Source organism: Sander lucioperca, chromosome 1 (genome assembly GCF_008315115.2).
Source record: "Sander lucioperca isolate FBNREF2018 chromosome 1, SLUC_FBN_1.2, whole genome shotgun sequence".
NCBI lineage: Eukaryota > Metazoa > Chordata > Actinopteri > Perciformes > Percidae > Sander > Sander lucioperca.
The window spans coordinates 37,441,870-37,458,681 of record NC_050173.1 but is presented as its reverse complement, the minus strand read 5'-3'; the positions used below and the strand labels follow the sequence as shown (position 1 = coordinate 37,458,681).

Below are 16,812 nucleotides of genomic sequence, written 5' to 3'. Positions count from 1 at the left end.
CTAATAATTGGTTGATTATTTTTTGCAATTAACCAACTCGGAAAAAAGGAAAATCTGCACTCTGGTCTTGCTATGGCATCACAATTTATTAAAGAAAACTAACATTTCGGTCCCTCTGGATCTTCATCAAGAGTATTTTCAACAACAAACACAACTGTGGTCTTAAATACATTCTGCTCCTCCTATTCTGTGTCCTCAGGTGTGGGACAAATGACAATCATTTACCGATGGGAGTGTCTCTCAATAATGAGTGTAGGATTTACCTTTTTCCAAGTTTGTGATATTTTCCAACACCCCTGCACAGAAGATTGTTGGATGTGCGAATAGTTTCTTTGAAAAGCAATTGACCAACTCAAAACGGCTTTGGGTCATTTGTTAAAAAGCTTGTTTTGTCCGACCAACACTCCACACCTCAAACATATAAAATCTACAATGATATGAGACAAAAAAAACAGTCCTTACATTGGAGAAGCTGAGCAAAGCATTTTTCTTTATTGACCTACACTGTAAACCCAGATTTAGTTGTAATTCAACTTTTTAGTGGTCACTACTTATTCTTTCATGTTTTGTTAAAAACCATATTCATTACTAAATCGCATTAGTTGTTTGTAATAATCAGCCTAAGAATGCAGTGCACAGATCATATTAAGCTGAGATAACTAAGGATGTTAAGTTTCTGTATGGGAGGGGCGGGGTCATTTGAACTGTTCTGCGCTGAAGCAATACAAAGGCTCATGGGGGGAAAAAAGTTCTGAATTGTTTCTTTCCTAGTTAAAGCATGTTTTAGTAATGTTCTGTTAATGTTTTGGATGTGCATTTATGTTATCTGGGTTTTAGTTTTCTATGGTTGATTTAGTGTTCATCTTTATCTACATTTATTGTTGCATCATGACCGAGACCCGGGTGGGGACTGTTGGGGTCTGGTCAGTGAGAAAGTGTTCAGAAGCATATCCACAGTTGGGGAACTAGTAACTCTTAAAAGAGCAAAACTTACCATGCTGTACAAATCATTGAAAAATTACAATGGTGTATGTGTATTGTTTCTCTTCTGTTTATTGGATATTGAATATATTGTTCGTAGATTCATTTTGACAAAGGAAAATAAACAATATTTATACGAACAGAACAGTAGTGATTAGTAGCCTAATGTTGAATATTTGTATTGTTTTTTTTGCATATTTAAAGCTATAGTGCATAGTTTCTGTCTCACCCCATGAGGAATTCTAAGTAATAACAACAAAACTACTGGTGCGTCCACATGATAAAAGCCTTCCGTGATCGCGCACCACCCCCACCCCTCCTTCACGCAGTTACTAGTAGCCAAGGAGGACACAGATGATTACAAAAACAGGATGGACTCTTCAGAAGAGGTAATTATCTTCACTCTATTTTCTGCGTGCGAAAGTCGCTGGACGACCCCAGTTTCTGAACATAGACATACTGAGAAATACAGAGAGAGTTGTGTGGAGCTGATAGTCTTAGTTAGCTTTGTATCAACTCATTTGGCAATGGCTTGAATGTAACGGCTGCTCCATCCATTGAGGACAATAAATAATACTGTGAAGACTGCACACCCAGTGAGTGCTACCAACTTACATTAAATGATATGACCATTAATATTATTACATATCATTACAGTAACCACATGACATTTCTTAGGAAATTATAAAAACAGGGTGACCAGGTATGGCTCCTTGTTTCGCCTGGGTTTAAAGCTATAGTGCGTAGTTTCTGTCGCCCACATGAGGAATTCTAAGTCATGACAACAAAACTGTACACATGCGCGTCCACATGATACAAGCCTTAAAGCGTAACTCTCGCCAAAATGCAACCTAGGGTCTTTTTGTGAATGTACAGGAGTCAAACTTTCGTTTAAAAGCATATTTAGGACGGAATCGCTACTTTTAAGATTTACCGTATTTTCATTTTTCAAATGGCCTTTTGAATGGGAGTGCTAGGGGCACTTTTATGCTAGCCTCAAAATAGCTATTTTTAAAACACTAAGAAGGCTCGACACAACATGAAACTTTGCTCCAAGTATCACCAGGGGCTCCACACCTTAACAAAAGCATTGACAACATTGTTTGTGTACCCAGAGTTTACTAAAAAGAAAGGTTTTGAGCAACTCAGTGTAGCTGTTGTTCTTCCGGTCACCGTCTATCGAGCCAGTCAAAAATAGTCGAGGGAGGAGAGTAAAGATGGAAAGCTCCTAAAGCTTAGTTCCATATAAATGCACGGATAATTTGTTGTTTTGTCGTTAGTGAAACACAATATTGACTTTGCAGTTGAAAAAGGAGCCTCATATAGGAATGACATTTCTTCCTATGGAGTCCGTTCATTCGCATTCGGAGATCGCCTATTTTTGACTGGGAAAATGGCGGATAGTGTAAACAACAACTGCTAACGTGAGTTGCTCAAAACCTTTCTTTTTAGTAAACTCTGGGTACACAAACAATGTTGTCAATGCTTTCATTAAGGTGTAGAGACCCTAGTGATACTTGGAGCAAAGTTTCATGATGTATCGAGCCTTCTTAGTGTTTTAAAAATAGCTATTTTGAGGCTAGCATAAAAGTGCCCCTAGCACTCCCATTCAAAAGGCCATTTGACCGAAAAACGAAAATACGGTAAATCTTAAAAGTGGTGATTCCGTCCTAAATATGCTTTTAAACGAAAGTTTGACTCCTGTACATTCACAAAAAAGACTACACTACTACACATTACAGACTCTACACTACGGACTACACATTCACTAAAAGACTAAACAAAATGCAACCTAGGTTGCAAGAGTTACGCTTTAAGTGATCGCTCACGCGCCCCCACCCCTCCTCCACGCAGTTGCTAGTAGCCAAGGAGGACACAGAGGATTAAAAAAAAAAAGGATTATCTTCACTCGAGCTTCTGTGTGGGAAAGTCGCCGCACGACATTATCTTCTGAACATAGCCATACTGAGAAATACAGAGAGAGTTGTGTGGAGCTGAATTAAGTCTTAATTAGCTTTGTAGCAAATCATATGGCAATGGCTTGAATGTAACAGACGTTCTTTAATATCAAAAAGTTACACACTAAAGCTTTAACTGTGCCACTGATGAATATTTTAATTATTTGGCTATTAAACTTAAAGTCAATTTCAAATAACATTTTCTTATTCATCTGTATCTAGAAACACATATCGCAGTCCACACAAGTCACATTTTGGTTTCGCTAATGCAACTTGGATACCAGAAAGATGTTAAATAAATAGCTATCAAATATGAAGAAATAGAGAAATAATTAGCTATTATTGTTTGATTTGTGAAATCCAGCAAAAGAAAAAGCTCACTACACAATCAGAATTTTCTTCTCTGTTGTTTGATGTATCGTTTAAGTAGCCTTTATGTATCGTTTAAGTAGCCTTTATCGCCACCTACTGGCCCGGCCAGTGTTTGTTGTTTGTGTATTATAGTGTTGACAGAGATAGTTTGTAAAACAAAAGTCTTGCGGACAGAATTGTTTTTTTTAAATGGAGGGGGGAAATATATAAAGTTTATAAATACATTCCTCATGGAATCCATAGTATTTAGTATTTATTATCTGCTAGTGTTAGCTGTCAGTGAGTTATAAACCATCTTTGGTGTAACTCACAAAATAAATGTTGATACAGCTTAAAAAATGAAAAGCCCACTTTCCGGCCTTGATTTTCTGGGGGATAACTGAATGCAGGGCTGAGGTTGTAGTAACAGCACATTTTATGTTTCTGGCTCAAAGCCTAAATAATGTTTTAAATCATATTTGCATTATTCACAATAGTTTATAACAAGCTGGAGTTACTGTTACATATAATTTAGTGGCTGCAGAGATACCAAAGTGTTCCACTTCACACAAGATGGGGCATCTGAGCTATATGCTTTGATACAAAAGGACTTCCCTCTTCTGCAGTCCCCGGTTTCGCTTCAAGACTCTTGGTAGAAGTGCTCTTGGTGGAGCACTCTCTAATTAGCAGCCAGTAGTGGCTGAGGCTGAGAAGCTTTTCTTGGCAATCGGGATATATGCCCCTGAAGATAGCAGGGGCATATAGTGTTGGCCTCCCCCCAAATGCAGAACATTTTAGAAACACCTGACTCATATTCATATGATAATATCTATCATTGCTCTGCTATACCAGAACAATGTAAGACTTGATACCTTGGGAAGAAAGAATCCTTGGCTCCAAAACAGCAAGATGTCCTACCCTGTTTTCGCTGAAAATGATCAGGGTCATTTTTCTTGATAAGAAAAGGAAAAAAGTACGTCTCTGGTTTACAGACTGTATTACTAGGGGATTGTGTTCTTGATACTGTTATAACTACACGTGCGAATCGTCAGAGTCGCAGCACAACGGTCTTAGCCTCTCTTCCAGTTGTGGAGTCAGCAGGTTACATTCTGTTTAATGATAACATTTTAATCCCACTTAATTCTATAATCGCAGGAAGTAAATGGCCCTCAACAGCCAAGGTTGGTGCCAGGGATTTGAAAGCACTATGTATGCTTTACGTCGAACAATGTTTCTGTCAGCCCCTCCTCTCAGTAGCCTGGGGACAATACGCTAATGTTGACATCAGGAGCACCCTTCATATGAGTGGCGACATTGGCTCACTTTCTTGCCTCTCTCTATATTTTTAGAACAAATTGAGAGACATGCTAGGAAGTGTTACCAGAAAACAGAGTCAACGTCATCTATGAGGTTTTAATGCCTGTGAAGGTTTCATGTGGCAAATTTTGTGTTGTAACTTTAGGGAAATTAGAGAGTGCCAGAGTACATACAATATATTCAGATTTAATTTCAGTTTGTACCTGTAGTTGCATGTGTGTTTGCCAATATGAGCATACAAATGTCATCTCTTGCTTGATAGAACGTTGATATTGATCCCTTTTTTCACTGTGTCATCCACTACACTGATTAAGCATCACATTTTTTTTATTATCAGCTGCTGGCAATCAATCATCCATTCTCCTCTTCCACGACTTCTTATCTCCCATGGTCAGATTTCTTCCCCTTTCTTGAATTCAATATAATGCAAAGATTTTACATCCTATAATAAATTCAAGTGTGGATTTTTCTCCCAGTTCTTCATTCAAGAGCAGAAAGAGGGATATGGAGGATCTCCAATTCTCCATGCGGAGGCAATGTGGCCACCCTTCATGCCTCTACAGGTGGCAGAATGTTGTCCTAACAAATTCCCATATGTACCTCTCTTTTTTTCTCTTTCTGTGAATTATTTTCACTTATTGTGCGTTTTTATTCCTGCATGAAAATGCAGCTTTGTGGCTGGCAGAGCGCTCACTGCCTGCCTGTCTTTGAACAGCTTGCGTGCCCTGGGCCTGTCCCAGACGCCATTCTTTTTTTTCCTTTTTTCCCCGCATGCCTCTCTTTACACTAGTGATGAGCAGGTTGTTGCCTCTGAGCAGACTCCGCCACTGAAATCCCTGGAGGGAAGAGGCCCAGGAAGAAGCATAAAGGCAGATTTGATGCTATATGTGCAATCTCATAGATGGATCACATTAGGCATGAGCATATGTACAGTCAAACACACATGAAGGCACTCGAGAGACTGGCATGCACATACTCACTCTGGAAAATCATCATTACGACAAGTGCTAGTAATACAAAGATGATTATCTTATATTCAATCATAGTTCTAGTTCTCTATATTGCCACACACAGTTTTCTCAGCATCTCATATGATAAACCTTGATGGTTCAATAAAACACATCCATCGTTGGATATGATTCAGCGAGCAGAGCTGGCAGAGGCTCTCCCGTTTTTGTCGTAAGGGAAGGATTGCCATTGGGTTAATTTATCTGCAGTGCAGTGTATTGATGGAAAGGCCCTATGGGCGATAAATCCTGAGTGGTTGTTACAGCATAACATGATAATAGCCCGGGTGTAGCATTCTCCTAAGCATCCCAAAACAAATATGTTGGGAGGCTCACTCTGGTCTTATACAAGCAAACCAAACTGTGCCTGATGCAGCAGTATGCAAATACTTTCCTTACCATGTTTCTACATCATGTCAAGTGATAAATGAAGCTAATAAAATTGACATTCAGCTGAGTGTGCTTACAACTGACAAGGAGGAACATCCAGTGTTTTTGTGTGTGTATAATGATTTAAAGGAATTGCTGACAGGTTGTAATTAGAGCTGAGACAATCAGTCAATTAATTGATTAGTCGACAAAAAAGACAGCAATTTTCAGTCTTTAAATTAAACAATAATGCTAAATATTTGCTGCTTTTAGATTCTTAAAGCCCCTGAAAACTTAGTTAGTGAAATTGTTTTCGGTTAAAAGTTTTTATCTACAACATTAAATTCATGAATATATAACAAACAATCAAAGTTAAAGTAATTATTTATTAATAGTTCAATATTGAAAAGAATCTGCTTCGTCAGGACGGTGTGGGTGTGGTTTGGTCACATTTAATTGACAGATTGGGCAAAATAAGCAAACAACTGCCAAATGTCATCAGATTTTAATTCAAATGTTGCATGGACGAACAGTTGAGCCCCACCCACTTCAAAGCACGATAAGCACTAAATTATCAAAATTAGCCTACTTAGCTAATTAAAATTTGCTTGATGCGATAGAGCTTAATTTAACTCATATCAAAACAAGGACTTCAATTTGGGACATTGGTTGTTAAGTCAGGACACTGAGGAAACAAAATTATTTCGAGCCCTGCCTTTAGTCACAGTCAATAACTGTTGGTGAGTAAAAAGCAACTTGTACTTGAGTAAATATACTACCACTGAATGTTCCTTGAAATATTTATGAAAAATTCTAACGGTGCAGTGAACTACTGTAGTAGAGCAACAAAGGCCCAGCAGGACCAAAGCATTAGCAGCCTAGATCAAAGGTGGTGCTAATGAGGAGCAGCATGGAGCGTTTTCTTTGTGTGCAATTGTACTAAATTGTGGAAGCTCGACTCTTGCCTATTCAAGATAGCTCTACACTCCATGAACTTCATTGCCTGGTATAAAGACATTCTGTGTGGGATTACTCCAAATGAAATCATAAAACTAAGCCACTGATCTGATTCCCATTTCCCCCAGCAATCAGCTGGCTGAATCTGTCCTGCCTCATAATCCTCTCTCAACAGCAGTGTGACCTTGGCGGACTGAAGCGACAGGTTGACATTGCGACACACAGACACCGGCCTCGGCACACAGGTTCTGCTCAAACTCTCACTCCTGCCCAGAGATGAAACTCTATTCACCAGTCATCAGTTAACAGAACTGCAGCAGCAGGTAGAAGCAGTGGGTTTCCACATAGCTGACAGTGGGTGCCATTTTTGGTGTGATTGCCCTCATGGGAGACAGTCCATCCCTGTTTCAATCTATAATGGTATGGCCCAATAGGGGGCAGCTGGAGAGTGAAGTCCAGCAGCTTTCCTGAATGCATGTGACTCATCCATATTGGCAGTGCTTGCCAGATTATTTCAATTAGCTCCAACAACATCCCCCGCTGAGGTTGTCACTGAAAAGGGGCAAAATTGAGCACACTGCTGCTTTGAAGGTTAGCTGTTGTAAAAGCTTTATTTTCCCCTTTCCTTTGCAATAAAACAAAGTTTAGACAGAAACATGTATGATGGTGATAGTTGGAGCTGGAGGAAGGGAAAGAGCTCCCTCTAGAAGAAAAAGAAATAATTCATTAATGGGAAAAAAGACAGAAACAGGAGAACATCAAACAGATTATTGCCCTGTGTCCTTATTATTGTTTGCAAGGGGGGGGGGGGCAATTAAAGATGCAACCATTAATGTGCCTCACATGTGAGTTGTAATGAATATTAAAGCTTCTCTTAAAAGCTGATGCATATTCTAAACATAAAAAGGAAATAGATTTCAGTATAGTCCCTAAATAAAGTGAGGAAATTTTGCAGCACAAGAATTAAATTAGACACAGCAAATTAATACTAAAAGCCATTCTGCTTTAAACTATGACTCTGGGATCGAATTAGATTCATAAAAAACAAGTGAAACTAACATTCGTTGAGGGGATATTGTGAGGCAGAGAGAAGCCAACATCTAAATTAATGTTAACCAGCAGAATCCAATTCGGGAGTTGATTGCCTTATAAGCAGGCAGTGGGTGTAGCGGGCCAGCCGGACAGAGTAGATGCATGGCATAATAGCCACTCATCCATTCATGGTAATTGTGTTTCCCCTACTACAACGACTGGTGGACCTTTCATTTCCTCCCCAGGCAATGGACGTGATAGAGGAAAGGAGGTTTGGGGTTGTTAAAAGAGGATTAAAAGGGGTGCATCATCCAGTGGTCTCTTCAAATGGCTGCTCACGTTTGGACCTCTCAACCTCAGGCTCTCAGGCAGCTTCAACACACCAGCCTCATACTTAGAAACCAAACAACACCAAACTGAGGTCATCCAACAGGCTGTGCCTCACATTCATTTTAACACACTGTTAAGCCTTAATGAGGTTACACAAACTCAACCAAATTAGATATCAGCTACTTGTAAAAACTCACATAAAAAAACAGGCAGTGGTACAAAAACGTGCAGGAGATCATATTACATTCCAAGATACTGAATTATAGACTCAATGATTCCACAAATTAAAGGGCCACTCCAGCAGTTTAGAATTGTACTTCCACTCACTCCCATGACAAAAATTTAAACACGCATGGACTGATTTTTTTGGCCTCTTGTGGGGAAAACATTGACATAGTATCACCTTGGAAAGTTGATCTGCAAACAGTGGCATTGAGTAGCCATGGTGCTACATGAGTCCAATATTTACCCTTCTTTTAGCTCTGTTTAGTCTCCACCAACTCCTGAGGGAATAATTACATTACATGTCATTTAGCTGACGCTTTTATCCAAAGCGACTTACAATTAAGTGCTTTCAACTGTGAAGGTTCAAACTCCAGACCACAAGTAGTAAGTGCAAATACATTAGCTTTAAATAGGCAAAGCTACAAAGAGACATATGAAAGTGCAGGTTCGAAAGTGCAAGTTCAAGATTTTATCCGAGGTGTAGTCGGAAGAGATGCGTTTTTAGCCTTCGGCGGAAGATGTGTAGGCTTTCGGCCATCCTGATATCGATGGGGAGCTCGTTCCACCATTTGGGAGCCAGGACATTGAACAGTCGGGATTTGGTTGAGTGATTAGTTCTCCCTCGCTGTGAGGGAGCAGCCAGCAGTTTGGCTGATGCAGAACGAAGTGGGCGGGTTGGGGTATATGGTTTGACCATGTTCTGGATGTAAGCGGGTGCTGATCCGTTCGTGGCCCTGTACGTCAGTACTAGTGTCTTGAAGCGGATGCGGGCCGCAATTGGTAGCCAGTGAAGAGAGCGGAGGAGAGGTGTAGTGTGAGAGAACTTGGGGAGGTTGAAGACAAGTCGAGCCGCTGCATTCTGAATGAGCTGCAGGGGTTGGATGGCACATGCAGGCAGGCCAATCAGGAGGGAGTTGCAGTAGTCTAGACGTGAGATGACTAGAGCCTGAACCAGGACCTGAGCCGCCTTCTGCGTTAGAAGGGGACGTATCCTTCTGATGTTATGCAGCATGTATCTACACGATCGGGTGGTTGCAGCAATGTTAGCAGTGAAGGAGAGTTGGTCGTCAAGTGTTACACCCAGGTTTCTAGCAGTCTTGGTGGGGACTACCACAGAGTTGTCAATTGTTATAGTCAGGTCTTGGGTAGGAGAGCCCTTCCCTGGAAGGAAAAGGAGCTCAGTCTTGTCGAGGTTGAGTTTCAGATGGTGTGTGGACATCCAAGAAGAGATGTCAGTCAGACAGGCCGAGATACGTGATGCTACCTGAGTTTCAGACTCAGGAAAGGAGAGAATTAGTTGGGTGTCATCTGCGTAGCTGTGATAAGAAAAGCCGTGCGACTGAATGACAGACCCGAGAGAGTTGGTGTACAGAGAGAAGAGGAGGGGACCCAGGACTGATCCCTGAGGAACCCCAGTTTTAAGTGGGCAAGGTTCTGAGCTAGACCCTCTCCAGGTTACCCGGTAGGTTCGGTCTGCCAGGTAAGATGTGAGTAATGAGAGCGCAGAGCCTGAGACACCCAGATTTCGGAGTGTCGAAATGAGGATCTGGTGGTTCACTGTGTCAAAGGCAGCAGAAAGATCCAGAAGGATGATAATGGAAGAGAGAGAGGTTGTTCTAGCGATGTGAAGCTGCTCAGTGACAGCAAGGAGGGCAGTTTCTGTTGAGTGGCCAGCCTTGAAGCCAGACTGGTGGGGATCAAGAAGGTTGTTCTGGTGGAGATAGGTAGAGAGTTGATTATAAATGGCACGCTCAAGAGTTTTAGATAGAAATGAATAATGTGCCTCTTAAGTTGCTAAAAGCTCCGCTATGTTCACCAGCTAGTCACTAACTTTGTCAGTGTACCAGTTGGTGCTGGGCACCTTTAGAGCTTCTTTTTTAACAGTTGCCTTCTATGGCCAAAAACAAAGCTAATGAGAGCAGTGAGAGTGAACCAAAACAGTTAAGCCGCTGGTCCTAAATCCACAGAGCTGAGGGAAACTGGGTGATAGTTGGGTGATCATTCTCTGTGGGTTTGTCACTGGGAGCGACACCTTTCACAATACTCATAGTCATTTGATCCATTGTTTATAGAAAAAACAATGATTAGATCAGCTTTAAAAGAGAAGTATGAATCAAGCTCCAAAAATGTGGATCCTACATTTCCCACAATGCAACTCAATACCATCTTTTGTTAGATCCTCCTTGCATAGTAAGCGACCATGTCTTTCGTGCTTCACATACTTGTTGTGCCTCTTGTTATCAATTTGTAGTCTCCCAGTCCAACTGCAGATCACCATGACTACTAAAATGACATGTGAAATTGGTGGAGTAGCCCTTTAATATTTGTCACCTTGTACATTAAACTTGCTTGGTAATTATGTGACAAAAGCAGGAAGCAACAAAAGGGCTTGATGGACAGTGTAGGTGTTTGTTTATATAAACTACAGGTGTTACCACATGTGCAGTGAGTACGAGGCTCACCTGTTCTAATATGGTGTTGATCCTGTCCACCTCACAGTCAATCACAAAGCGCTTCTCCTGCCTCCTGTCCATCTCCTCAATGATGCGCTTAAACTCTGCTGCATCGGTTGTGCCGCTAACAGAGCGGGCGGTCACCTGCCAGTTGTTAGCTACTGCTGCCTCCATGATGGCCTGCAGTATAGAGAAACCTAGAGAGAGAGAGAGAGAGAGAGAGACCCAGAGGATTAGACACAAAAGAGGCACACAGTAGCAACAGTTATGCAAGAACTAAGAGACTGCTAATTTATTCCAGAGAGGTTTTCGCTCGAAACCAAAGGTTAAAGGGCCATCTCATTACAATCTAAAGTAGCATTCCAAAGTCTGCAAGCCCCCTAAAATATTATCTAGAGTCTAGAATTTGTTCCCCGTGTGGAAGTGATTGTGAATTTACATTTGCATATTGAGAAGGCAATATCATAATGAAGTGAAAGGACAGGAATCGTATCTCCATATTATTAAAAGATCAGCGGGTGATGTTATTGCGCTTGGCATCAATTAAATTACGACACTTAGCTCAGCCACATGTTAACTTTGACAGCGTGGTGAAACACATCGCAGCCCGTGTCTCCTTGGAGGATTGTGCCAACTCATTTAAAGATAAAGATGATGAAAGATTCATCCAGGGCCAGTGGTAGAAAGAGAGATCATTATGCTACCAGAAGAATGGAGAATGAGCCCTTCTAATAATTAATTCACACGTGAAATATTTTCATTTAACAGAGTGCTCAGAAACACTGTGGTCAAATCACGTACCACAAAAAGAATAGTGTAGTCCTATTTCTGGGGGGATAGATTGCACATAGCACAAGATGGAACAAAAAATGGCTCAACTCTTTTCCAATGTACAACGGGCGAGAATTAACATAATGCTTATTAATGAAATCCAAGCACACTGCTGGTATTTCATTGAGCCATGGACAATGCAATTGCAAACTGTATGTAAAATAAGCTTCTTTCCCATCTCTCTATTCATTTTTCATTGTCGGTATGGTTAACTGATACAGAAAAGGGAGAAAATCAAACTTGCAGCAACAGCAAATTCCGGCACACATTCAGACATATACAGATCTTATATGACGATTTATTTATTTATATATTTATATATTTAATATCAAATGTGATTGGGTGTTATGCAAATTGTCGGACACACTAGTCTGAACAGCAGTGTGCTCAGTAAACGTTGTCATATATTTTTTTACTGGGAGCCATTTCTCCGTACAACCTTATCTCTATGAACCGGCTGCAGACAGCCAACAAAGCCAGCATAGAGACCAAAGACACAACAACAGCTATAACAAGAAAACCACTTTGTGACTCTCTTCATTTCACTGCTTTTGCATTTCCCTTCTTTTCCATCCATCTGAATGGTCAAGCAGCCTTCTTTTTCTTGACTGGTAAATGCTCTGAGAATGCTGCGCCGCATGGTCCTGCACTCCTGGGGTGACGCTGCCTCTGCAACACACGGCCACATCTCCACCAAGTGATCTTTTGGCGAGCGACACAGCAAGCAGCGGAGACCGACGCGCAGTGTGTCATCTTCTGTACAATGGAGCAATGGCATACTGCCTGCAGACATCAGCCTACCAGACCTCAAGGTTATCTTGTTACCCGGTTATCAGGTCACATCTCCAAGGAGTTCAGCTTATAGTCCATGAATGTAACCTGTAGCACAACACTGTGTTCAGATGATATGTTAAGGGCATTTAGAGGCACACTTATAGTCCCTTTGTGGCTTCAGGGTCATGGAGGTGGTTAAAAGTAGCAACACACAACCACATGTGATGTGAAACACCATGGGGCAATAAGAATATGAAGGTAGTGTAGTATAAAGGCATAACATCGTCAAATGTACTATTTTTTTTAAACGGGACAAAAGCCACACTTTCCTCAGAAAAAGAAAGGAATCCAAGAGTGAAGAGAACATCTGAAGCTTTTCTGAAGTATCATCATTTTTACATGAGCACAGCAGCGGCAGTCTCTCATGTAGCATACCTCCTCACATCTCCCCTACCTAAAGCAAAAGTTACAGAATGAAGGTTTGAATAACATGGATGCATTATTCATTTTCCTCAGGCATATGCTCACAACCTCACCAACCACAAGCCAGCTGGATAGCATGGCTGTCTTCCCAGCAACAGAAGCCTCTCACATTAAGAGATGTCATGCAGATTAACTGGGTCAAAATGCTCTCTGTTGGTTTGGAAACTGTCGAGAATACGGCTGGTAAAGGTACAAATGCCAACGAATCATTTTAACACATGGTAATCACGTTGGGTGTATGACATGCCATGCATATGGGTTAAATAATAGGGTGGACATTTGTTTCAGGGCTGCAAGTATCAGTGCAATCGTTGATTCCTGTGCTGCTTGAAATACACAATAACATGTCTCAGAAGATTTTAAATGGCAAAAGAAAATACGAATGTTCACAGGGGAATGCTTGAGGGATTTGGGGTTCATACATTTGAGTATCTCTTGTGTCTAAATACAATCTGTGAATTTCCAACTTTCATTTCCGAGGTCTGAGGTGCAAGAAAAACATGAATTATGCTAACTCTTATGTGAACGAAGGAAACAATGTCCTGTCAATCAGATTAGAATCACAGAGGGCTTTTATTTTGAAATTGCTGATTTGTGCGCCGCTCATCTCCTCCTGCCTCCAGCAAACCCTGAACTGTGTTGGAACAATTGGATTCATTTAAGATTCAGAGAAGATTCCATGCCTGCCTAGTTTTACATTTGTATGGAAATTAAGAGATGGAATCTGGTGGTGGTAAATAGTCTGTCCAGAAATAGATTACCTTTGCTCCTGTTTTTCCACAGTCAGCAGAAAACTTTATGTTTATTGATCGAAAATCGAAAATGAACAAAATCCTTTGAACGAAACGTAATCTGGCAGCAGCAACAAGATTGACAGCTCCGTTTTCATCTCCACCAGCAAGTAAAAAATAAAACATAATTTTGTTATTCCATGCTTCTCTGCATAAATGTACAGCTGCCAGTCACCTTTCTCAGACCAGAGTCCATTTCAGCTTCAGCCAATCAATGGAGTCAACCTCCTAAATAGCATTGGAGACACCTCATAAATGTATGTGCTGGTAATATTTATTTCTAACATGGAGAAAAGCTATAAATCCCTTTCACCCCTTCGCCTTTAGGAGCCCCACAGCTGTGTGGCATCTAAAAATGTAATACAGTCAACTCCATAAATTATGGAAGACAACAACAAGATTTCCTTATCACCAGCTATAAATCCCCTGCTGTACAGAAGTCGCAGCAGCATGCAGCGGCTTTTGCTGATCATGCTCCTCAGAGCTAATCATGCCATCGAGACAGGGATAGTTTTTACATGCTGTAATGCTCGCTGACGCCAGTCACATTATGTAGTGTAAACACCGACACATACTGACACAGCGTAGCACAGCACAATGTGTATATTTGTATCGAGTAGTTAGTGAGTAGTTACCAAATACTCTGACTTATTGTGACACATGTACTGTACAGCAGTGGGTTGCATAATGTTTATAGAGAAACTAAATCCACTTGTTTGAGTAAGTAAGTTAAAAGTACAGTTACTTAACTATACCGTCAATTGATTCTCTTGCCTTTTTCAGAGAAAACCATGTAGTGCTGCCCTGTAGGCCAAAACAATTTTGTGAGAAATTGATGACGTTGCTTTGTACTCCACACTCCTGAAGTACAAGTCAACATTCTCCATCCTCACAGACTGCAAACGATGCATGAGAACAATGCTGCAGTTTATAGTCTGGTGGTGTATATATTGCACAAGAAAATAAGGACTTCTCCATTTCCAAACACCCTGCATCAGTGTTTTTTTGGCCAACATTGATGGAATGCAGGTCAAAGTTGGACAAAAGTGAACTCAGACTCCGAATTTGAGCCTGCCAGACTGAAGATTGCACCGCTGCCAAGACAGAAAACGCATGCTTGAATTTGTCATATGCAGGGGCTGCATGTACTGTAGGCAAACGTGCATGGAGGTCACTTGGAGTTAATTTGAATTTGAAGTTAGTGTGAGAGTTTTTTTCATACTTGTGCAGACTATGAGTATAGCATGTATGTGTTGTAACCTATGGTTACACATAACCCCTTTTTCTGCATTTTGTCTGAAGAGATGTTTGCATGTATCTTCGCAGAAGCATAATTCCAGCCTCAATCTTTACATGCTTCATTGAAGTGAATAGAAGGCAGAGTTAATATTAGCAGAAAGAAAGTGTAGAGAGTGGGAGTGCCAGTGGTTGTGGGGTAACAGCGAGGGCAGGCCAGTGGGGGTGAGATTTGTGTCCGGGTCTGAGTTCCTTTATTTGAATATGAGGAGTGTTAAAGCTAAAACGCGGGTCATATTGAGTTTCTCTTTAATCTCAAACACACACTTGAAACAGCTCTGTAGTTTGTGGAGCAGTGTATAAACGGCTGCGATGGGTGAAAACTCAATTATTTCTGCATTTCCCTTTAAATCTGTATCAGAACATTGCAGAGTCTGCTAGCAAATCCTGACGGAGCCTAATGACGTCCCGTGTGTTTATAAATCAGAGCTGTTGCGAATTAGATGTTGTGGCAGTGTAGCATACAGCGGCTGAGTGAGAGCTGCAGTCCTCTTCTTCGTCTGTGAACCGGATCTTAACAGGATGAGTTTTGTAGCGTCACCCGTGGCGGCTCAGCTGTAATTGAATTGAGTTGCATCTAATCTCATTGCCCAGCTCCTTTGGTTCCCTGCCTCTCATTAGGGTACGGTGCAGAGTGTCACAGGCCTCATCTCTCTCTCTCTCACACTCACTCACTCACAACTCGCTCTCATATCTCACAGCTGATCTGGGCTAACTAGGCAAATCAGAGAAATCATATTGCAAATTTCTCCAAGCATCCAGCTTGGCATGAGCCACAACTGATTGTCAGCATCAGAGCCACAACTATAACACTTGCTTACATTACACTGCATCATCACACTGTGTCATTGTTGGTATTACACTAATCCATCAATCCAAAATCTAATCTACTAATCTAATCAAATAATGAAATGTAAGTAAATAAATTGCCACAAACTACAACACAGTGCACAATAAGTAAAAGGAACCACCAGCAACTGACTCCACCAAGCCAAAACAGCTAAAACGGAGAAATGAAGGGCACAAAAACCCCCAATCTGAACTAATTTCTGAAGGATCAAAATCTAAAGCACACCCATGAAAAAGAGGCAGTAGTCATTGAGCCAACAGTAAATGTTGCTGCTCTCCCCCTCTAACTTGCCAATCCTCTGGTAAATGAGAGTCTTTGGCTGGGCGAAACGCCCTGCTGAGCACCGTCCAGGGTCTCAGAGGGCATCTGGAACAACTGAATTGAAACACCCAAGATAATGGCTTCCACTCATAATTGTGGGGTTTGGCTTGTTTAGGACTGAACACTTGCAGAGAAAGACAGAAAGTGAACTTTACAGATACCACAGCAATTTCCTTGCTGCCATATGTTGCTACAGCATATAAAATATTTCTTTAAAGGGTCAGTTCACCAAAGAACAAAAAAACATTAATATACAGCATTTTTAATACATGTACTGTATATAAATCGCCTAGTGGTACTGAGCCAAGGTTTTTTTATATCCGTCTCTGAAACTTAACTGAAGAAATGTAATTCACCTCCACTGTATTAGGGTGAAGGCAGAAATCTCTATAGACAAATATCTCAACACATTGGCAAATCTACACCTTCTTCATGGCTAGATTTCACTATAGGAAGGTGTAAACAGAGGTGGGTAGAGTAGCCAAA

The 16,812-nt window shown here is 41.0% G+C and overlaps 1 protein-coding gene across 4 annotated transcripts in view; it reads right to left on the bottom strand.

Annotated features, from left to right (window-relative positions):
- LOC116064245 (glutamate receptor 3) overlaps nucleotides 1–16,812 on the bottom strand; it is a 90,900-nt gene that overhangs the window by 38,048 nt on the left and 36,040 nt on the right. For all 4 annotated transcript variants that reach the window (XR_004108496.2, XM_031319297.2, XM_031319296.2 and 1 more), the window contains exon 4: nucleotides 10,990–11,177. Coding sequence is in view for 3 of the 4 variants with exons in the window: in XM_031319297.2 (XP_031175157.1) it covers nucleotides 10,990–11,177 (188 nt within the window). In the remaining variant the exon portion in view is untranslated. The remainder of the gene's footprint in view (nucleotides 1–10,989; nucleotides 11,178–16,812) is intronic.